The 24,415-nt window shown below is 38.9% G+C and overlaps 1 protein-coding gene across 4 annotated transcripts in view; it reads right to left on the minus strand.

The window, feature by feature from the left end:
• The window catches only part of RNF17 (ring finger protein 17), a 47,418-nt gene extending 24,309 nt beyond the window's left edge, over window positions 1-23,109 (minus strand). For 2 of the 4 annotated variants that reach the window (XM_090133871.1, XM_031610555.2), the window contains exons 1-17: window positions 21,968-22,102; window positions 21,757-21,845; window positions 21,106-21,179; window positions 19,099-19,157; window positions 17,527-17,582; window positions 16,110-16,209; window positions 14,153-14,233; window positions 12,949-13,049; window positions 12,026-12,197; window positions 10,685-10,761; window positions 9,935-10,009; window positions 8,705-8,973; window positions 5,955-6,032; window positions 3,591-3,752; window positions 2,263-2,452; window positions 1,838-2,003; window positions 319-509 (exon numbers count right to left, since the gene is read on the minus strand). In XM_090133871.1, coding sequence (XP_089989997.1) covers window positions 319-509; window positions 1,838-2,003; window positions 2,263-2,452; window positions 3,591-3,752; window positions 5,955-6,032; window positions 8,705-8,973; window positions 9,935-10,009; window positions 10,685-10,761; window positions 12,026-12,197; window positions 12,949-13,049; window positions 14,153-14,233; window positions 16,110-16,209; window positions 17,527-17,582; window positions 19,099-19,157; window positions 21,106-21,179; window positions 21,757-21,836 — 1,931 coding nt within the window. In that variant the 5' untranslated portion in view covers window positions 21,837-21,845; window positions 21,968-22,102. The other 2 variants (XM_031610556.2, XM_090133872.1) reach the window with 2 other exon arrangements.
• Window positions 23,110-24,415: the final 1,306 nt, after the last annotated feature.

Below are 24,415 nucleotides of genomic sequence, written 5' to 3' on the forward strand. Positions count from 1 at the left end.
TACATTTAAACTGTCTTAAAAAACACCAGCACCCACTGAATTCCACACTGACAAAACCATTTTAAAATCTACTTTCCCACAGTTAGTGCAGAAGCCCTAAAAACCATCTCTCACTGCTATCACCACAGCTAGTTACATTCAAATACATACACTTTTCTGCCTGCAGTGGAATTTCCTGAAGACCTGCAGACTGCTGTATCCAAACACCAAAGCATCTCCCGCTCTCTTAACCCTCCAAAACAACTTGCTTTGTGAACTTTACAAAGCTTGCCATTTTCATCTGTGACTTAAGAGCAAAGACCAGAAGAGACCACGTACCTTGCCACGTCTAAGAAAACTAATGTATCCTTGAGAGACGTGGGCATGTCACTGCATATTTTATTACATGGAGGTTTTCTTAAATCCACAAAGAGAACGCCGTCCTCTTCTCTAAATACGGTCATTAAAACAACTTTATTATTTACCATTCCTAGAAATATTTTCTTTGCTTCTTCTCCCCAGCCTTCACTCTATGTTAAAAAGAACAAAGAGCTACTGAAGAGGTCTAAGACTATCAAACAAAGCATTAAAAAAATAAGCATGGAAATAAGCACAGAAGCAGACGAACAGAAGAGCATTCAGTATTCCATCTAAGCACTGATCTGAAAGCACAAGATAGTATTTTATGAGGACTTCTAAAACATTTTTAACTGTAAAATGAAGTCAAATCACGGGGATGCAATTTCTGCAATGCTTCTTTTAAACTCAAACCTCAAGATTTCATTCCCCATGATTTTTTTGATAGATAAACTTGAACAGTCGTATGTTGTTTCATCTCATGATTTGCATTCCTACTCTCCTGATTTGTCTGAAAGTTTGTTCTTTTCTATCTTCATACAAATGCACAACCTAATTTGGCCAGCTTGAACATTCCTTCTCTCCACAATATCCTTTTTGATGTTTTATCTACCTTGGAGCAGCCTCTCTAAGTTTACTTCCCTTGGATCAAACTAAAGCATTTCTCATTTGACAGTTCAAAATTTCTCTTTTTTGGGTCTTAGGATCCAAGCACATGCACAACATCTTATCCAGATCTGTGAAAACTGTTCCTGATCTGTCCTACTTGAAAACATCTCAGGAAATATCAGGTTAAAAAAGAAAAACAGACAACCAAGCAAAAAACCTTGAAGAAATGATAAAACAACCCTGAGGTTATACCATCAGAAATATACATCAGAACTGCACTGCACATAATCCACTCTCATACCAACGCTGAGAAAATAAAAGAGGGTCTCATAAGTAAGCAAATATTTTAAAAAGTATGCTGCAATGTACGTCCCTTTTCTCCAAGGGAATAAAGGCTAACAGCGTTACTTGTTACTATAATGATAGTTAACACTTTCTAAATTGTGGCACAAAATTTGAAGTAACAAAAGGAAAACCTCTGAACAAATTATCTTAAAAATCCCGAGTCTCTCTCTCTGTTTGGATGATTTTTCAAAGTTACTACTCACATAGCTGTCAGCCAGCCATGAAATAAGTTCTAAAATTTGTCTTTCAATTTGACAAGCCTAGAGCCAAAGAAATCAGATTGAAACCTGACATATATATCTATAAACCTAGAGGCTTTTAAAGACAGACTGCTGTAAATTTGCTTCCAAATAAAGCAGTGTAACCAGTCTTTTAAAGTACATATATACATATAAATGTATACATACGAAAACACACATACACACTGTTAGAAGTTTTCTTCTGTTTATACTGGAATAAGATAATTATATATCTTTCTCTGAAATTCTTTAATATGAATCTTAACAAAAAAAATCATTATCCAGTAGTAGAAACAGCTTTTACTTACTGCATTTTTAGGAACAATATCTTTCAATGAACACAGTATTGCTAAAGGAGGAATAGCTGCAAGTTCAGCCTCAATACGCTGATCAGGCTTCCTCATAAGCAAGCAAATGTCATCTGTTTGAACAGCTTGTAGAGCAGCAAGATCAGACCTTTCAGCAGGAGCATATCTAAAGCCAGTAGAAATAAAGATAGCACCAACTTGAAAGGAATGCCAAGAAAAACCTCAAAAAAACACCTCCCCCCTTCAAAAAAAATAGCTAATAGTGGGAAATAGCTACAGAACACCAGTATCACGTGCATATCCAATCAGCAGCTTGTGCCAAGAGTATTGGCTGGCTGAGGATTTGTTTCTTCACAGAGATCCTCTTGAGTACCAACAGTCAAAGGACAATCATTGCAGATGAACAACTCCCAGTGTAAACGTACCTTGAGAAATTTAATACTTCAGAACTCCCAAAATCGATCAGAAATATTTCAATCACTGCAATATCACAAACTCTGCATCTCATTGGACCACCAGACTTCTGCTTGTTTTTGGTTTTTATGGGAATTAGTTTAGTGATAGTTCCACGGCACCACATTCCAGTTTCCTTCCTTTTTATAAAAGCTCTAACACCTTTATGGAAACAAATAATAAAAAATGTAAATTAAGGCTATACAGATAGTTTGTGCTTTAAATATTACTACAGATCTTCAAAAAATTTCATTGCTTTCTACCTTCCATGAAAGACGTGCTGTTAAAATGAAGACACAAAGATGTTAATAACCTTGCCTTCGTATCTGCCAGAAGTTCTCCCCACATTCATTACAGCTGCCTGCACAGCTTACAGGTGGCTGGCTTGTATTCAGAAATCATTTCTGGCAAGTGTTCCGTACCTTTTACCAAAATGCCAGAACCAATTAAAGCCTAGTTCATTTGCAAATAATACAGTCAAAGCTCACCATTTTAAGAAAGTCTAAACCACTTCCTCACAACATCAAAAAGTTCCAAAATTCAAATCTTCCTACAATTTCCCTACTTCTGCATAAAACCAAGAGTTTGGGTGTGCTATCTCCAAAATTCACAAAGAAAATCGCTCCAATAAAATTATTCATGCTTTCCAAGGTAATTTTCAGTGACACTACCAACTCAGGATTATAACATACTTGTCACTTTTCTGAACACCTTCTAGAAATAACAACATGTGAGGCAGAGAACAGCTGTAATGATTTAGCAATGTATTATTCTACTGTTTTTCATTTTTACTTCTAGAATAGCTCCTATTCTGTTAGTGAACTGTAAACAACACCACCTATCCCCCAGAAAGGAAAACAGCTTGCATTAAGACAAAGCAGACTTACTGAAGCATTCAAAGAACTAATCTGGTCTAGTCATTAAAATCTGTATACTGAAAAAGACCTTAATAGTTAAAAAGTATCACCCAATGCTGGAAAACTTCAGCAGAGAAAACCTGTCTGTCACAATTTTAGTTACTTTAAGCACCGAAATTATTAAAGAACTGAAGATGCATTTTTTTGTTCCATAATTTTCTTTTGTATGATTTAAATCCACTTTACAGAACAGTACAGAATAACGCTCCCTTCCATTCCCCCATTAATTGTAGATTTTTGAACATCCTAGACTGCTTTCCTAGGTAAATGAATAGAAAACAGAAAGAAATAAGGAACGAATATTTTACTAAAGATGACATTATGCAAGGTAGTATTTTAAACTAATTCAGGCTTTAAAAAAATGTTTGAAATATTTAATTTACCTGGTTCCAAAACATCCAAAGGCAAGAAATATGAACTTTTATTACAACAGAAATTATTCAATTTCATCTCCAAAAAAGCACCTTCTTTCCTCTGTGAGTATCGCCGAATATAGAAGTGGCACGGATTTACAACATGACTTACAAACACTAGTTCTGTTGAATCTGAGCAGGACAAAGAGCACATAAAACACCATTCAAGTGGTTCCAACAGAGATTACTACACACATGACTAAGTTTACACTGCAATCATGACATCTTATAACCACACCGCTCAAACCAAAACAGTTTGCTCCTACCTGTTTCTAATTATGTACTTCCAACCTGATTAAATCTGCTCTTCTGATCACTAAGATTTACCTCCCTTAAACCACTCCACAAAACTCTCACTTCTTACAAAGTGGCCTCTTGATCTTAAGTAGGTAATTCAGACCTCTTATCCCTTTATTTAACACAAGTCTTCTGTTAGAGGCTTCTAGAAAGTAGATTTGAGAGCCTAATACACCTATCTGTAAGAGCAGGAATCATAAGGACTTTTGTACAGCTGTTGTACCACTGTATGAAGACCGAAGAATATCACAAAGAACATTGGGATATGTTGGAAATGACCTAGAAGGATCGAGTCAAACTTCTGGCACTGATGAAACTATATGTCTGAAAGCAGAGTCCAAATGCTCCTTGAACTCTGGCAGTCCTGGTTGTCCTATAACTATTTTAAAGATTCTCTTCTGTACAACACTACTTCTGACTCAGCACCCTGACCCTATGTACTGCAGTTAACTCCCTTTTGACTTGAGATCCAAAATACTGAGTTATCCTTTTAAAGCTGGTCACCAAAGGGAGTGGATAGGTGTGATTGGTTTAGAAGCCCAGCATCTCAGTTCCTGCAAGGGTATTTTACAACACAATACTTGCAAAGACGGGAGTGCATCATTACTACAAACAGCTGCCATCTCTACCGTATCCAGTGTCACCTGTGTGATTGGCTTGGGTGCAGGTAACTGACAAATCTGAAGAACTCAACTCCAGTGCTCCCCAGAGCCACAACCAACCATAGCTAAATGTGATATAAAGAATCCAACATTCGAAACTACCACAGAAAGTACACTGAACTGTACTTTTGAAACTTAGGAAATGTAGCATCCAGAATAGACCCAGGATTACTCTTGGACATCTCCCATAGTGAAGAACAGATTCTTCCAACCTGAAGTCCAAATGAGTTAGAACACTTAACCTACAGGTACACTAACTCTTCCATATCACCTATGCTGGAAGTCACCATCTCCTAACCATTCTGCCCAGACTTCTCATAGAGCAGTCAGTGGAGTTACAAGTTACTTGAGATGAAACGGATAGGTTAGGAGTGCTTTTACATGATTCTGAGGTTGAAACATAGGAAACAACGGTGCATTTTCTCAACATCTTTTCTTTGCCAATACTGTGACCCAGATCTGCTTCCTCCTCTATCAACTTTTTATGTCAGTTTCCTTCTTCAACACTGGGATCTCTACTCAACCTTTATCACTATTTCTTATACTCAACGATGACTACAAAATTTGTGAATCAAGTAATCAGACAACTCAGTTTGGTGCACGTTCACTCATAATTCAGAATACTAAACATACATGGAAAGAAGCAGCAGTTCAAAACTCAATAAATTACTGATTTAAGAAATGGGTCCAACTGCCCACAAGATGCACTGAGTGTCTACCATGTGCTGAGAACACTGCCAATGTTGAGTTTCCAAGAGTTGCTTGGGAACGGGTGCATTACATCTTCTCATTAAGTACAAGGTTTAGGTTAGATACTAGGAGGAAGTTTTTCCACACAGAGGGTGACACACTGGAACAGGCTGCCCAAGGAGGCTGTGGATGCCCCATCCCTGGAGGCATTCAAGGCCAGGCTGGATGTGGCTCTGGGCAGCCTGGTCTGGTGGTTGGTGACCCTGCACACAGCAGGGGGTTGAAACTAGATGATCATTGTTGTCCTTCTCAACCCAGGCCATTCTATGATCTTGAAAGATAATACAGTTTGGAAGTGAGACAACCAGGGAGCACCTCTGCAGAGTAAAACTACTGGTCCTAAGAATGACATCAGCTGGATAAGCAAATCCCAGACCAGTTTAACTGAAAGTAATTCATGTGACCCAAGACTACTCTTACATGTGAGCAAATACACATTAACAGGCCAAAATCAGAATCCATTTCTTAGTACATTCCTGATCTCAATTACAATGTTGATGTGTATGTCTAATTCTGCAAGTAATTCCAGAGCTCTGCCTCACTGCTTAGAGGATGCTTTTTTTTTTTTTTTTTGAAACAAATATATCTGTTTACCTGACAGGAAAACAAAACAAAACCAACTAACCAGCTCTGTGTTCAGCGTATGTTTCCTTCTTGAAAAGTTTCTTCCTCTGTTTGTCATGATGATTTCCTGGGGGAAACTCTGTTTTATTGTTTTAGGAAGAAAAAAGTATAATCAATGCTAGTTTTTATACATACGGAGTAAAGCAGCCAACAAAATAATGAGAAGTGATGCATATTACAGTAATAAGCTACAAAACCATCAAAATTTCCTCACAATTGTATCCACGCTACTACAGTGTATCTGCTTGTTCCATCAGAAATTATGTTTTTTGCCTTTGCAGTATGCTGACAATACACACTTATTCTACAAAAGTCTCAAAAAAAAAAAAAAAAAAAAGCCTCATCCATCTATCCCAAAGCAGGCATCCTTTCAACCACACTCTTTCAACTAACTACAGTTACTCCATTTTGAATTTCAAGAATGGCATACAGTGCTTGTACAGATGTGCATGCAGCTCCAAGGACACTTTAATCCATGACTACAAGCAGCTGTTAAGGCCACCAATGTCACCCAACATCTGTCCTCTCAGCATCTCTGCTGTTGGCTTTTCACCAGTTTTTTAATATTTTATAGCTTTTGGATATTTACTTTGCCTTTTAGTACATATACTCTGCACTCCAGCCTTCCAAGTACATCCATAAATCACTGGAGGTTTCCTTTAAGGCTGCAAGAAGGATTTCTTGTCATACCTAAATTGACAGCGACCTTAAGATTCAGCTCTGGGAGAAGCTTATCATTCCTATGGGCAATGTGACAGAAGAAGTGCCCCTGGAGTGCATACTTTTGGAAGACACTCCAGAACATACTCTGAATCATGCCCTGAATCATGAAACACTGCATTTATCTACAGTACAGCACTCAGTGGCTGATGCAGAAGTTTTCATCTAACACATCATGAACCCTTGCAAGGATATCACTTGAGTGACAACAGGTAGCTAAAATCTTCAGCGTTCAGTGACAGGAATAGCTACAGTTTCTGGTAACCTCCATTTACCTGTAGTTCAATGCAATATGAATGGAAAATTGTCTGAGTTCCGCTGTTTCAGAGAGAGCACAGAAGCTGCCAACACAGGCAGTAATCCCTCTGCTCTCAGGAAACAGACATACTGGGATCTGAAAAAACTAATACTCCCTTATGAACATAGGAGAAAACAAGACTGCTGAACAGAAACCTAAGGGTTCATCGTCTTCAGACTTCTCTATCACATTCTTTTAGCTCTGGACAGAGACCAGGAATACAGACATTCAGGCCTTGTAGAAAGTCTAGATTATTCACTGAGGGAGCACACATGCAAGACCTTTGGAAGGTATCAACATCTGTAAAGCACAAATGCCTCAATTTACAACTGAGTTCCAAAGGGCAGTGAAAAAGACTACTATCATTCAATACTGTTCAGAAAAGCTTGAGGAAAGAAAAGCTTTAGGAAAGGATGAGACCCAACCCCCAGTATGAAATTTCCCTGTTTAGTTAGATTGGCTTCTACAAATAAATCCTTCCCTGCTCTAAGAATTTTCTTTTAAATCAGTGAGTCATGCAATGTCCTTTTTACAAGACGGCAAGCAATCTCATCTACTATTACTGCTCTTTTCCTGTCCATGAATAAGCACCTGGCAGCCACAGGCTATGATTCACTACAAACACTTATCAGGTCTCCTGAAGATTTGATGTCATAACAGCCATTTTCCAGCTTTGAGTACAAGTAACATCTTCTGCCTGACTGAAATACACTGGATTCAACAATATCAAATGATAATCTATTTTTCCATAAGCATTTCCTGAGATCATTTGAAACCCTAATCCTGACTTTTTTTTTTCTTAACAGCCTCTTGTCATTAACTCAGCTGTTACTGAAGGCAACAAATCAGTATCATCAGTTCACAGAGGTTCAGGCCCTTCCCATTTCTACAGCAAACCATTCAGAAATACTACCTGGGCATTCCACAAATTCTGTAGTCACTCAATTACTCTCAAAGGACAGTAACTGCTGATTTTAAAACTGCTCCATCAACCTCAATAACATCAATGGCTTATTCTGCCTGAGAATATTCAGTTTCCTTATGATTTCTGATATATTTTTTTAAAATCTAAATGAGTATTGCTCTTTTCATTATCGTCAGCCATGCTAGTTACTGACCACCCCTGTAATATTTTTATTTCCTGTCATCTCAGTGGAATTTTTCATGTTCCGAGTTGTTCTTAGTACCTTCTGCTCTACTACTGTGCACCTCCAGGATTCCAGCTTGGTAGGCTCTGCTGGACTCACTCAAGACTTTCAGTACTGCAGGGTCCAGAACTGCATGCTGCACTCCATATGCAGTCTCAAAAGTGCCCATCAAAGGGGAAGGGACACTTCCCAGCCATTTCATTAATAACAGAGTCCAGTAAAAACCTTACAAACTGAAGAGCTTAACCGTACTTGCCAGTTAGGACAATGCCTTAGATTCTGAAGCCCAGAGAACGGCCAGAAACACACCCTCCAGGAACTACTGACAGAAAGTCTGAGAGAGCCTGAATGACTGAGAAAGGCAAGGAACTGTTCAGGTGGAGGTCACTCGTAACTCCTGTTCAGGAGAACATCTGGGAGTTTTTGCTTAGCCAAGCTAAAGGACAAAAAAAAGGGTACTGGAATAATTCAAAGATAATGAAATACAAGTATTATTGAAGACTTTGCTCTGAGCTAGCTACAAGCACAGCTGATAAAAACGCTCGACATCTGAAAACTAAAAGCATCAGGTATTAAGAAGCTTACTTTCTAGATTATCTTCATATATTTCTTCTATTATTACGTCAGGGCTGGATGGAGACTTGGATACAGCATGAATATTCTGATGAGGTACCACAGGAAGTGATTCCTTAACCTTTTTCACTCCTTCACAAATACCAAGTTTATTAGCCATAGCCTTTTCTTTACTTTCTCTTTTATGTACTGGAAACATATTGTCTACAGGTAACCGGTTATCAGAGTGTAGCATTTTTTCTCTGTCATCAAAGGCCAGGGCACGCTGTCCATTATCTTCACTGTATTTGGGAAAACGAGATAAATTAATCCAGTCTGTTTTCAGAGAAACACATAAGTCAAAGTGCAGGTTTTATTCACACAACATCCTCATACTCTAACAACACTTCATAAATGCTGGCTGAAATAAACTGTATTATACAGTGCTTGAATATCAAGAGAGCAGAACAGCAACACAATTTTTGAAACCTAAAAAAGATTGGCACTTATTGGGTACATATTCTTAGGCACAGCTGAGTATACACAACATGAAGTATTTGAAAAACATTGGCAGCATGACAGGCAGTTCATGTTAAAGTCAAAAGGCTTGTTAGATGCCCTACTACTGACAGTTACAGCATGTAGTAACACTTTTTAATATAACCAGAGCTAACTGGAAGAGCCCTCACAGCAAGTCCATTTCATTTTCTCAGGTTTTTGTCTAAGGCTGCAGGAAAAAATAAATCCAAGAGACAAATAACATAAAAACAATTGTAATCTTGAAAGTATTTTCCTTCTTATTCATCTTAGGTCACTTATTTGGGTCTGTGACAACCCAGAGTTTAGATTACAAAGCCAAAACATTACAAATTTTAGTATTTGCCATTGATTTGAGAGATTTATTTACAGTAACATGAGCCAATTTTCATATGCTGAAGTGATAAACATTTCTATTGTTATCAATAAATGCCAAATCTGAAAAACACACAGCATAAAAAAAATTAGAGAAAACCGAATTGCTTTAGGGAGATAACAGTTATGTGAAAAAAGAAGTACAACAGAAGCATCAAAACTGAAACCTAAATGGATTAATGAAATGTTGACCGAAACACAAAATACTCAGGTTTCAGTTTGGTTCATTATACATTTACAAAACATTAGCTTTTTTTCCCATTTACTCTCTATATTCAGTCATTGAACGATTAAATTACTATACTTATTAAATTACTGTACCTATTACTCTTCATTAAAAAAAATACTTACTGTACCGATGTTTCCCATTCAATCTTCCCCATATTTTGTAATAATGACATAATCTCATCTGTGTTCAGGAACAATCTCGAGAGAAAAACAATCACAGCCATCACCACAAATGTTTGTATCACTAGCAGCTTAATACACATGATGCTTTTTGGCACAAAATTGACATGGACAGGCAAAAGAAGAGACTAATTACTCCAGCGTCATTTTTCCACTCCTGTGAACTTTGAGCTCATTTGTTTTCACACACATAACAGAAATTCTCCTGCCTTCCCTTGCTTTTTATTTCTCATGCACAGGGCACACCAACATTTCCTTGCTCAGTTTTTGCATCTACTTGATCCAGCACCACAGATTTCTTCTCAGACAACAAGAAGCACTCATCTTTGCAGCAGGTAAGAACGGATAGCAAGGATAAGAATCCAACCAACATTTTCCTCTCACACTTCTAGTTGTAAGGGAAGGGGACTAAGTTTAGAAGTGGCAGATTTCTGTCAAGGGTATTTTCAATGCATATGTATTTCTCTACACATCAGCACATTTTATGTGCTTTCTCCTGATGCCTCAGATGAAGGCAACTGTGCCTTTCCAGCAATTTATTTGTGGATGTCTGAACTAATACTTTTTAGAACTATGCAAATGAATCAGCTTGATTTCTGCTGCTTTACTATTAACAGAAAAGCTTTTACAATTAAAAAAAACAGTGTGTCCATTTTGCTCTCAATACACCATCCACTTCAGTCAGTCCTTTACCTTGGAACTGTTTTTTCCTTCAAACTCTTCACTCTTGAGAGCTCAGTATCAACTGGAAACGTCAAATCACGAATAACCTGAAATTAGCAAGTGCAGTTTTGGTTGTTATTATACAAAAAGCAAGTCATGCAAGAACCTTTATTTACAAATTGATAAAGTCAGAATGAAATGTCTTTAATTCTATCAAAAAACCAACCAACCAAAAAAAAGCAAACCACCCAGAAACGTACTCATTAGAAGACAGTAGCCAGTTCTTAGGTACGTCTTCCTGGATTACTAACACTCACAGTTGGGGATTTTGTAACCACAGCACGTAACTAGAAGCAAGAGTTGGATTATTCCTTTGCCCTGACAGCCACTTGGAAGGTGACTACTAAATAAAAAGGTGGGCCTACAGGAGGATAACTGTGGGTGCAAGGTCCCAGAGTTCAGGTTGAGCAAAGTTAAGAACAAATGCCAAAAAGAAAGGGGTAAGGGATAAGACTTCCTTCCTGGGTCAGATGTGGGACACCAAGCTTCTGCACATGGGAAGTGACACGGGATGCAGAAAATATGACAGTCTAAAAATCAAACTGCATGGAAAAATGACTGAATAACAAACAATGATTCCATGATTTTGCTTAACACAAGAATTAAAAAACTCCAAATGAAACAATAAGGTGATCAATTTAGAACAACAGAGGAAGTTCTTCAATATACATTTAAGTATTAAAACATGGAACAAAGTGTCACTACATACGCAAACATACACATAATACACAAATGAAAGTCCATACACTACAGAAATCAACCTTTCAATGACCAAATTCACAGACAATTCCTCCAAACATCTTTTCCTCTCTGTCAGCAAGGAGAGGTGACCTCACTGAATGGAGCTTTGGTCTGATACAATACGGCAGGTACCATGTATTTCTGTAATTAACAGTTCTAATGTAGAGGAATCATGCAAGTGAAGGTCTAGCATCAGGAGGCTCTGCAGAGCATACTGAATTTTGGCATATTTCAGTGAGAAGGCTGGAGATCTCCAGAATGGACAAGGATTGAGATGAGCGTGAAATCATGACAACACTGCCCTTTCTTTCACTGAAAAGCTCTCTTAGTTTCCTCTCACTCTCCTCCAGCAGCCATTACAGATAAAGGAAGCACAGACCATCTTCTTTGTTTCATGTCAATAGCAAGATTCAAATTTGTGGCCAGGATCAACCTTTAATTGGCAGGATGCATGCAGAGGTGTACAGAACACATTACTGCAAAAATCTCAGTATTTAAGTTAACAAATCAAAAAAACAGATGATGAAAATTCTCACATTTAGATTTGTATTGTTACCAAATTTTCCCTACCTGTGTCAGGTCACAATAGGTTCTTACAGAAGGTGTAATTTTTAGTTCCTTTGCGATCCTAATGGCACCAATCAAGCATTTTTTCTTCTCTTCTATGTATTGCTTAGCTGTTGCAATACCAACACTGTAGTTGTCAATGCTCTTCACTAATTCTGCATGCAGTTTCCTTTTCCTGTATTAAAAACATTACTTTTCAGAAATTTATTAAGCACTTTTCACATCAGATTCCAACTCTTGACTATGAAATGCAATTACTGGTTATACTAGCTGGATGCAACTCACCAAAACACAGTTTACTTCACACAGTAAAAAGCAGACAGCATAGAAACCCAATACAGATGTCATAGAAAGCAAAGAACTTTAAGAGAACTTATAGAGAAAAGCTGTTTCCTTTGGATAAATGATTTTTTTCCATATTTAAAATCACAATTCCACTCAAGCCTACAGAAAATTCCATACACATCCAGTAGATAACTGAACTGTTGAATTCTACAACTCAGTTTGAAGATCGGCCTTTCAGATGTTCTTCTGGAGTACTAAGCTTTGCAACAAAGGCACACAGCACTCTAAGTATCTATTAATCTGAAAGACAAATATTCTTAAAGATGAGGAAATAAGAATCCTCAGGTCAACATTTGTAGAAAGCAATTTTTTTTTTTTTTAAGCTTTCCTTGCTATTAAACTGATCATCATTAATACTGTGAGGTTTATTATTATTATTATTATTTTTCTGAAGAACAGAGGCTGCATATGCTGGTGTTTTCCAACTACGCAAACCAGCTCCAGGAATTCACATACAATTATGAACAGGCAAAAATACTGCAAAAAAATTCAAGTAAAGCCAAGATTGAATGAAATTGCTTTGAAGAACATTGAAAAGCTCTTGAAACAACTTGCACATCCCATTCAGAAGAGAACACTACCTTGACAGGATACAAGTAGTAAGTTCATCAAGTTTTCTATCCACAGTTTCTGAAACTTTGCCTCCTTCCTGCTTCACTTCCAATTCCAAGTGTTTCAGCATCTATTTCATTCAGCACAGAATAAACATGTATTTGTTCATTATTCAGGTTATTTTTTTTCCAATTTTGAATTCAGAACGAAACAGAACAGAATCAATTAACAGAAAGACAGTAATTAACAGCAGAGTTACATTGAAGTGTACTGTGGTTTCTATAAAAGAAGAAATCAGAAGATGATTATATAAATAACATACAACAATAGTCAGGAGCCTATTAACCCTTTCTGTTTTCTCTAATTTCAAACAAAAACATAGGAACTGACACATAAGAGGTTTCTTCTGAACACAAGAAGCCCTTCTGTGCTGTGTGGGTGACAGAGCACAGGCGCAGGCTGCCCAGAGGCTGTGCCTTCTCCTCCTCAGAGGTCTTCCAGAGCTGCCTGGATGTGGCCTTGGGCAGGTCTTAAGGACACTTCAATGCCATGATTACTAGAATGAGTCTCGCTTTAAGCTTTTGGATCACTGAACATTTCTGTGCCTGTCTATCTTACAATACACGTGAAATATAAATAGCATACACAGAAATGCAAGCTTTTCCATGGCACATTTACTAAGAATTAAAAGTACAAAGGAAATAGTGATTGTTAATGACAACTAGTAAAATCTCTTAACAGCACTATACAGCATTTCAGAATTCTTTATTACATTGTGAATAAAAATGCATGGATTTTTCTATCATGTCTGTTCCAGGAAAGTACTACTTTCTGTTGTCCACAGATAATTTCCACCTTCATATCCAAAATGAAGCAAAAGAAAAGAGAATTAACTCAGTTGCCAGAGCATAAGTGAATGCTGATTTTCAGCCTGATCCAAGGAAAAGCACATGTAACACTCAAAGAATAGCTTATATAGCTCTGCTGGATGTACAGCAGAAATACTGACACAGTAACTCGAGTTATGCACAGGCTCAAGTACTCCATTCAGCCTGGAGTTTAATGCAGTACACCCACAGTAACAGTATTAACACCTAAGTGCAGAAGATCCTGAAACAAAGCCACTAAGAGCATGTTTGAACAACGCGTTTGTGTGCAAGTAGTCAAAACAAAAAGCTTTTACCTTGGCTAATATTGTATTAAGCAAAACCCAAAATGTTTGTTTTCACCCACCTCATGTGCATCTTGTAAGCAGCTGAGATTACAAACACCTGCCCACAAAGCTTCATCAATATCTTCTAGAGTTTCATTTTCCTAGGGAAAGATTGGCCAATGAATAGTGAGTTGCTTACGTGACTAGAAGACAACATGGGCTAAACCTATTTGCAGCTTTGACAGACAAGCAGTTGAGTTGGGTACCATCCATCTTCTAAAGCATCTACATCACATTCTGCTGAATACATACAATTTATTTGCATGCATGCACACAGAAAAATAATGAATCAAATATAGCTCATGAAGGAAAACCAGAACAAAATTACTAACACAAAGCAAAGAAAGTATGCCAAATTGAAGAAAGAAAAAAATACAGCAGTCCTCTCAAAGTGCAATATTTATGGATTTTTGGGGGGGTATAAAAACAACAGCAAAAAAATTAACAAGTTCCCAGTGTCATGCAAGAAAAACAAGTATTTGAGTTATCAACTGAAATAGAAGTAAATACAAACATATACAGAAGTGCATTCTTCTGCCACGAGCAATACTAAAGCTTGTGTTAAGGGTGTCTGTTAGAGTTCTGGCATTTTGCTTAGAACAAAACATCTGTTCAGGATGCCCCAAAAGAGTCAAGCACTGGTCAAGTCTGGCACTATTAGAAAACAAACTTATTCTGCCAAAATACAACTTAATATACAAATGTCTTCAATCTCTGAAGAGTTCCTTACCAGTTAAGGAGAACAAACACAAACTAGACAGAGGTTAAAACTCGAGTTTGAAAACCTGAAACAGTTCTGTTTCTAACCAAACGCCAGGAGAACTGAAAGGAAGCACCACCTTTGCACGATCTGGGAGAGATAAACATTCACACTGACACGTAGTTAACTGAAGACATTTATTTATACCTTCATCTCTGGAAGATATTTCCAACTATCGATATCTGAACAGCTCAAATCAATTGTGTGTCCTTTTCAAGGAGAATTGGCAGAATCATGGAATCACAAGCTTGCAAAGTACCTACAAGATCATCCAGTCCAACCATCCTCCCATCACCATTACTAGTCTTTAAGCTACTAAACTGTATTTCATGTTCAGAAAACCCTCCAAGTCACACTTCCCTTTGCCAACCAATACCACTCTTCTTTTGAAGACATAAGGAGATGTAATAGGTAAAAATACCATGGAATTACTTATGATCACTGACTGAAGGTATTCCAAAGATGACCTAAGGCTATCTGCTTTACTATTCTGTCAGCATTAACGTATCAAATGTATTCTGAACAGACACATTCCAGAAATATTCAGAAAAAATTCAAACTTTAATGTGCACTGTTACAAAAACTACGTAAGAAACCAAGACAGACACTTACAACTTAACATGCTTTCAAAGTAACCTTACAGGATGATTTCCATGCAAGAAGTAGGACTGGTAGAAGCTATACCACTAATTCCTATTTATTCTTCAGTTTAAAATACGCATAAAGTTTTTTCACCCTGTCTGAAACTTTACAAATTTCATTCAGAAATACCTGCTTAGAAAACTTACAGATCTCTCTTAAAACACTGTTTTATTCAAACACTGTTTTGCCTAACAGTCTTTTTGCCATGAGAAACTACTAGATTCCTTCAAGAATGTGCTGCACACTGAGTTTGAGAGGAAAGAAAAAAAATCTCAACCAAATACTGTAAAGCCTCAAGTGTGTAGGTTTTTAATTTTTTTCTCCAAATTAAATTCAAAATACATAGCAGCACAGCCAACTGAACACATTAACCCTCTTCAGCTATGATTTTTTTTTTTTTTTTTTTTTAGGTGCATGCAGAATTCTTTTACCTTGTTAATGTAACAGCTGCACTAGAAATCCATGTCAAGTCAGAACTACTGAAGTTACAAACTTTCCTATTTTAAGTAATGCAGTATTAATCATGCACACAAAAATATTAAGGGCAAATATAAGGAAATGGAACATCAACACACCGTGTCTGCTGATGGAACGAGAGACAGTTTAGACTTCTGCCCATTGCTTGAGGAAACCAAGCGCTCAACATTTTTCTCTCCAGTGATAGATCTGAAGGGCCTGCAAAACAAAACTCCAAGGAAAAACCTACACATTCTCAATAAAATAACAAACTTCCCCCAAAGATTTTAATGCTCAATGGACCTTTCCAAACATTTCATTAAGCACACGCACACAGAGTTGAATTTACATGGTGATATACCAGACAAACCTCATTTTGAAGTTTCCTTCCTACCAGCACCATCTTAAAATTGATCTACTACTTTATAGAACAATTTTGGCAAGGCAAAACAAAAGCTCACAAGGTCAATAATGATTCTACACTCTAGATGAAAGTAACATGTATGACTACTAAGATTCCAGCATTTATTTTTCATTGTTTGCCCAAACATTTTCTTTTAGATATCCCATCTAAATATTGATGAAGCAGTTAAAAATCTTTCTAACAGATGACAGATTATCTCAAAACAATCTACTGACACTGTAGAAAGGCTGTTAAATGCTATCGTAGTGACATATCCCAGCTCTCCTCCAAGAGTCTCACAAAACCAGCCTACAAAAACCAACGAAACTGCAGAGAGGAAGGACCACTTTGTTCTTGAGCTCAGCTTATTTCTAATGGACTGCAAAAGAACTTGGAGAACCTTACTGCAAAGGCAGCCAGAACTGATATTTTGAGGTTGCATCTTACTATGAAGTTCAGCAATATTTCTTACATGCACTTATCTCTCAGATACTTTTAAAGGAACTTCAAAAGATCACCTCTGACTATTTTTATTTCTATCACAATGAACCTCCAATGGCAATGGCATTAAGGGAAACATACCCTCTCCTTAATACTCTCATGAAGTTCACATACAGGTAAGCCAAGTATGTAAATTAATGTAATTTAAGTGTGACCACAGAACCTTGCTGTCATCTAACCTTCATAGCTGGAACTGGTCACCTAGGCAGAATGTGCAGAGGCACAGGAAGGACTGGAGGACCCACGTTGGTGCTTGTGGTGTTTCAGCACTTCTCCACCATCTCCCAGATCCCTTATCATGGAGTTACCATTAATAGCATAGAAAACCTTCAGATCCAAGTATTTTTGAGCCAAACCAGGCTTATTTCTTTTTGCCTTTCAATGAAATATGACTTGCATTTGAACATCAGAAATGCAGGAGGCCCTCAGTGCTTGTCTGATGCCCTCAGTTGTGTGTTAGCAGCACTAAAAAGCCACACTGGGAACACATTAGTACTAACATACTTAAATCTTAATTAAAATAATAGACCCAAAAAAGTCAGTGAACAAAAAGCTGTTGAAAACACTCAGTCATTCCTACTACACCCTCCTACCCTTCATGGCATCTAACCACACACAAAAAAAAGGTTTACCTTGCTACCCTTTCTGAGGTGCCATCACACAGTCCAAATTTAACGTCAGTTTTGGTCTACAGTCAGAAGAAAAAAGCAGAACAAGTTCAAATACAGATATAAATCCCAGTAAAAAAACAAACATAAAACACCCTACAAGCCTGCTTCTACCTTCAGTAAATTACCCCCTCTACGTATTTCTATGAGACCAAGCTTGACAGTAACCACTGCTCACAGGAGCAACCAGTGGTGCAAGAAAACAGATCTCAAGCTGAAGTTCTGTAGCCATCATTCTCCTTGTGGTAAATAATGTTCCTAGTAAAAGTAAAATGCTCATTTCCTATTTACTAAGTACTTTTCCTCACTACTATGCAAAACAAATAAACGCTCCCCACATACTGCATTAGTAAACTTTTTCAACAACTTCACTAAAATAACTTCAATAAAATTTAACAACACAGTGTAATTCCCTTAAAGGCTTAATGTATTTGTATTGTGCCATTTGGCCAAATCTGAGTTTCACAATGGAAGTGCCAGAATGCCCACATCCTATCCTTGGTACATTAAAAACACCTAAGAAATATTCCAAGTGTTTGTCCAAAACATGGGTTTCTTCCAGAATGCTATCAGCATGTAGTGAATCCTTTCTGCATTACAAGTACAGCATTTTCTTAAAAATGCTAGAAGAGAGATAATTGTAAGGCACACACTACTGGTTTTTTTTTTTTTTTAATTAAATAATTTATTTTTTTTTCACACAATCATAGAATGGTTGGAAGTGACCTTTAAGATCATCTAATTCCAACCCCCTGCAATAGGCAGGGACACCTCCCTGTAGACCAAGTTGCTCACAGCCCCATCCAGCCTGGCCCTGAATGTCTCCAACGAGGGGACATCCACAACCTCACTGGACAACCTGTCCCAGTGTCTCACCAATCTCACAAGAATGAATTTCTAACTGATGTCTTATCTAAATCTATCTCCTTCCAGTAAAAGCCATTTCTCCTCATCCTGTTGATGCATGCATTTATGAACAGTCCCTCCCCAACCTTCCTGTAGGCCCCCTTCAGGTACTGGAAGGCCGCAATAAGGTCCCCTCGGAGCCTTCTCCAGGCTGAAGAGCCCCAGCTCTCTCAGCCTGTTCTCATATGGGAGGTGCTCCAGCCCTCTGATCATCTTTGTGGCCCTCTACTGGACCCATTCCAACAGCTCATTTGGAACTGACAGAAAAGGGAGAACTATTATGTATTTTAAACACACATGTATCGGTTCCTTTCTTGCACAGCAATGAGCAAAGTGAAAAAGTGGAATGGAGCTGGCAACAAGGAACACTGACAACAGCCATGAAGAGTAACTTTTCCCAAAACCAGGCTTTGAACTTTGCCAGGTGTGAACTGCATATCTATGCTGCACTTGTAGATGTGCCAGCAAAGACTCGGTTGGAGAGCTGGAGGCCACAGACAGCACACACTTATCTCTGACGGGAGCTGAGTTTACTTGAACCACGTTCAACAACAAACTAGAAGACCTTGTAATACCACTATTTCAGAGCATCACAATGACTTCTGAACAGAAAGGTTTAGATCAACCTACTTTTGCAGAAGAGGAACCCCCCAAATCAGTCTCTTCATTGTTCACAACATCGCACAACTCTGTAAAAGCAAGCACAGACAGCACTTGACTGTCAGGATTTAAACTGGAAGGCATCTTGACCACTTAGACAATCAGGAATACATGATCACTACAGTAGTTTTGCACATAAACTTAGTGAAGTCAACAGGAATTTGGACACTCGCCTTTGTGATGGTGTATTATGAAAACCTGGCACATCTGACATGCAGCCTGGCACAGCTCATGATGCCACCCAAACTCCACTGTAGTGGCAGCAGTTCTACACCATACAGCAGCACTGGGCACACACCCATCACTCAGCAACAACCAAACTGTCAGTGTGCTATTAACACTGTGCTGACTGAAACTACAGCACGGGGAGGGCAACGCTGACTTGAGAGATGGCAAATAGTTGTTTGCATTTTGAGGCATGGCTAACAACAGTGCTCTGAACAGAGAAGAATACACAGCCATGCTTTCTGTTTTAATGAAAGAATGTGAAAAAAGGTTTCAAGATCACAAAAAAAGATGTTTGTGACACTGTTTTCAATTAATATAAATACACTCCCTGCACATTTTTATCTGGAACGTTTAGAGCTACAATCAGACATTCAACTCAGTAATTCAATCATGCCTCTTTATCAAACTTTTTAAGTTCTCTCTTGACAAAGGAGAACATCCTTTGCTTCACAACTATGCCTTATTCACAACCATGCCTTACTCATGTCACGGCTTTTTGGCATGGCTGTACACACATATGTGAAGAACAATTTTCACGGATGAAATACAGGAAGAGTAAGAAATCAAAAATCTCTAACGAGCAGCTTAAGAATTAGAATTGCAGCTACTTCCATTGAACCAGACTGACTCAATAGTTTCAAAAAAAGTGTCAAACATCCCACCTGTTTTACGTTTTTGATTTTAATTTAAACTAGTATACTGAAGATTAAAATAACTTTTGTTACTTATATATATGAACTACATTATATACTTTGTGAGGACTGCTCCAAAACTAATGCCTCCTACTTTATGTTGTTACATCAGAGGCAGATAGTGGTGCTATGGCAGGAGAGGCTGATCCCTCTCATCCATACTGTTGCATCTGTGGCCATGTGACAGGTGGCAGCAGAGAGGAGGTCTGACAAAATGGCATCTGACACGAGTGTGTATGAAGCAAGGATATGTCAGTGAGTTCCTCCATGCTGAAAAAATGGCACCCACTGACATTCACTGATGCTTGCTGAATACTTATGGAGACCAAACAGTGCACGTGAGCATGGTGAGGCAGTGGGTAATGCATTTCAGCAGTGGTGACCGTGGGCCACCTCTACTGGTGCACATTGTTACAAGCGCAGCATGGAGACTCTTGTTCATGGCTAGGGAAAATGCCCAGCTCATTGTCGTGACTGCGCTGAAAAACAGAGTTCTGTAGCTGAGAATTTGCTCTGTCAAACAGTGTTATCGTGCTCTTTGTAGCAGTTCTAATTTCCATATAAATGAATGGGAAACTTCAGAGCATATTCATGCAGCCCAAGACAATTCTTCTTCACCCAATGTGGCCCAGCCAAGCCTGAAGGTTGGACACACATGATGTAAGTCCACACATACAAATGCACAAAAATTATATGGAAAATACAGAAAACTTACTTGTGTTTAATGACTACGGTATTATCTGTATGATTAGCTGCATAATGTTATTGCTACTGGGATAAAAATATGAAAGTGAAAATAAAATGGCAAAAGAAAACACACATTCAAAATATGCAGGTACATTAAGAAAAAATCATGTTTCATGAAGTATCTACACATGCACATACTCAACAGAACTTACTACTCTTAAGAGAAGGCATCAGAGTAACTTTAATCACATCTTGCAGGCTATCTATTGTCACTGGGAGACCATAGGGCTAGTGAATGAATAATAAATACTACACCGTGCAAAACTGCTGGAAATAAGAGAGCCAAAAAATTAACCTTTCATATTCATACCTTTTGAGATACGACTCAAGTCACTCCTGTAACTTGGTCCTGTGAAGTCCTCTTCTAGAATCTTAAGGCATTGCCTTCAGAAACAAAGGTTTAAAGCCATTAGGGACACCAACATAACACAAATACTGGTGATTTCCAGCCCTCTTAGAACACTACTTGCCCAATTTTACCAAATGGCATTACACAGGAGGAAGGTTCAGTATATGAGCCACAAACAACAAACTAACAGTTTGTCACCCACAAAGGCAGCACTGGAGATTTTAAGGAACCGGATCACTAGAACCACCACTAGGAAACTGACTGTATAACAGTATGAATGACATTCATCCTGTATAACTAATTTAACTACATACTGAACCTACCAACAGAGCTTTCTACTTGCAGGACGCATTCAGATCAATGTCAGATACTCATATCCCAATACCTCCATACTTGAAAATATCCCAAGACATTCACAATGTTTTCCCCCAAGCCTCCTAAACGCTAAGTGCTCAGGTATACCTGACTGCTAATGTTACAGACGTTACAAAGGAAAATACTTTCACAGCCCAGCACAGACATTATTATTCACATTCCCTCAGTACTGTTTCCCAATAATTACACTGTCAGAACTTCAGTCAGATTGATCTCACCAGCCTTCAAGGCACACACCTGACAGCATTCAGCTTTCTCCTCTTCTGCTCCTCCACATTACCGCCATCCACAGGGCTTCCCTGCTTTCCTCTCAGCATGTCGTCACACTTTCAACAGAAAAAAAAAGAAGAAAAAAGTGACAAACGTGCACTACACACTTCTCAGCCAACACTGCTGGTTACATCCCATGGCAAGGCTTAAAGGGAAGAGACTTGGTTCTAGAAAACACCTGTTTTCTCCTTGAAAATAAAGCCTTCTGAATATAAGAGGAGAGGCGGTCCCTCCCCTCAGCCGGAGCCCCACCGCTACAGCGGTGCTGCCAGCACCGAACCCGCCGCCCAGCAGCGCTCGTGGCTGCGACGAGTACCCACACACCTCGCACCGCCGATCGCGCACCAAAGCACCGACGGCGCCACCAATCACCGAGCGCCTCGTCGCCCTTGCTCCCGGCGCAGCCAATCCCAGCGAGGCGGGAAGGCGGTTGCTGTGGGCCGCGCGGGAAGAGTGCGCCGCGGCGCTGTGAGGCGCTGCCCGGCCTCACCTCCTCCCACCCTCTTCCCCCGCCGTGCGTGCGCTGCAAGGGCTGAGGCTCTTCGGTGAAAACGAGGCGTTGCCATGGCTAAGAGTCGTCAAGTCACACTTCGGCGTTACTGTTTTCCATACGCATTCTCATTTCTTTCAGATCAGGAATCACAGAGTCATTAGGGTTGGAATAGACCGCTGAGATCACTAACCATCCTGCTCACTAACCGTGGCCCTCAGTGCCTCCTCTTCATGTTTTCTGAACACCTCCAGGGACAGTGACTGCACCAGCTTCCTGGGCAGCCTGTGCCTCACCATGCTTTCTGAGAAGAAATATCCAACCTGAACCTCCTCTGGCACAACTTTCAGTGTACTATCATTCCTGTTTTGGCTATCATAAAATTATCATGCTAATTTCCACATTTCTATTTAATTCAGAAATAGTAAAACACAGCTAAGACCACTTATATCCCCTTTCAATTTTAGAAGATTTTCTTGCCAAATCATAAGCCAGGCCAGATTCCAAAGAGAATCATAGAATCATAGAATTGCAAAGTTGGAAATGACCTGCAAGATCATCTAGTCCAACCATCCTCCTATTACCATTGCTACCACAAGCCTCTAAACCAAGAAGCAGGTTACCTAACAAGCCCTTGATTATCTGTGTCTTTCCACTGTTCACACAGTAAAAGTAGTTTTCTTCTGAAGCCCATCTTAAGTGTACTGAAGTTTCTTAGACTGGAGTTTTGATGAAGAAAATAAAGCAGAATTGAAAACATCACATGATGTCTTCTTAGGTTTCTTGTTTCACCATAGAATCATAGAATAGTTTGAGTTGGAAGAGATCTTTAGAGGCCACCTAGTCCAACTCTCCTGCCACAAACAGGACACTACAGCTCCATGAGGTGCTCAGAGCCCCGTCCAACCCTGACCTTGAGTGTCTCCAGGGACGGGGCACCCACCACCTCTCTGGGCAACCTGTACCAGTGCTTCACCACCCTTATTGTGAAAAGCTTTTTCCAATCTAATCCAATCTAAATCTTCTCTCTTAGTTGGAAACCATTTCCCCTAGTCCTATCACAACAGTCCCTGCTAAAGAATCTGTCTCCCTTCTTATACCCCCATTTAGATACTGAAAGGCTACTCTCAGGTCCCCCTGGAGGCTTCTCTTCTGTCGACTGAACAGCCCCAGGTCTCTCAGCCTGTCCTCATATTAGGATTGTTCCATCCCTTGAGTAGAATATTCAATGGAAATAAAAAAAAAAACTTAAAAAGAGCAGCAAAGTTCCACATCACACAATCCTATGGTACTACATTCTCTGCTTTTTGAAAATAAAACCAGGTGAGCTTGAATGCTACAGGTGCACCTGAATGTGCTTTCCAGCATGATCTGTTTGTGAAGAACAGAAATTTCTAGAAGTTATCCTAATCTGATTCAGCAATTTATGCAAGAAGCCTCTTTGTTAACCAGGACCTGATTAAACTCAAGAAAAACTGGTCTATGTATTTAAGTGGTCTAGTATTAAATGGGGAGGTTGTGGCCCTGCCTGTGGCAGGCGGTTGGAGATTCATGATCCTTGAGGTCCCCTCCAACCTGGGCCATTCTGTGATTCTGTGAAAAACACCAGATTATATTCCAGTTTTGAAGAGAGATTCCCAAATACCTTCCCTTTCCAGACAACTCCAGCAATTTCACAAGCTGCTGTCTTTTAGTTCTACATTTCTGTCTCTAGCACACAGATGGCATCTTCAACATCTAGAAGTGGAAAACATTGGGAAGTGGTCTACTTTTAACTTTCCACCTTGATTTGGAAGCTACCACCTTTTCAGTGAGATGTCTCTACACAAAGGTAGCTAGCAAAGTGCAATGTAAAAATGAAGATACATCACTGCAAAACCAAACCCACCCTAATACATCAAAAATGTACTAGAGAAGGCTTCTGTAAAATATTTTTGAAAGACATGAGTGAGAACTGAAATATATATTGACATCAAAATTCATAGACTCAACTTAGACAAGTTCTGTGGCACATTATCATTTCCACATCTTTGATTAACTCATATTTGACTACTCCCACAGGAGCTAGTTCCCCTTCTTTCACTATAAATCCCAGTGGTTTTATCCTTTAGATTGTCCAACCAGTTATCACAATGA

Source organism: Phasianus colchicus, chromosome 1, assembly GCF_987193195.1.
Source record: "Phasianus colchicus chromosome 1, bPhaCol1.hap1.1, whole genome shotgun sequence".
NCBI lineage: Eukaryota > Metazoa > Chordata > Aves > Galliformes > Phasianidae > Phasianus > Phasianus colchicus.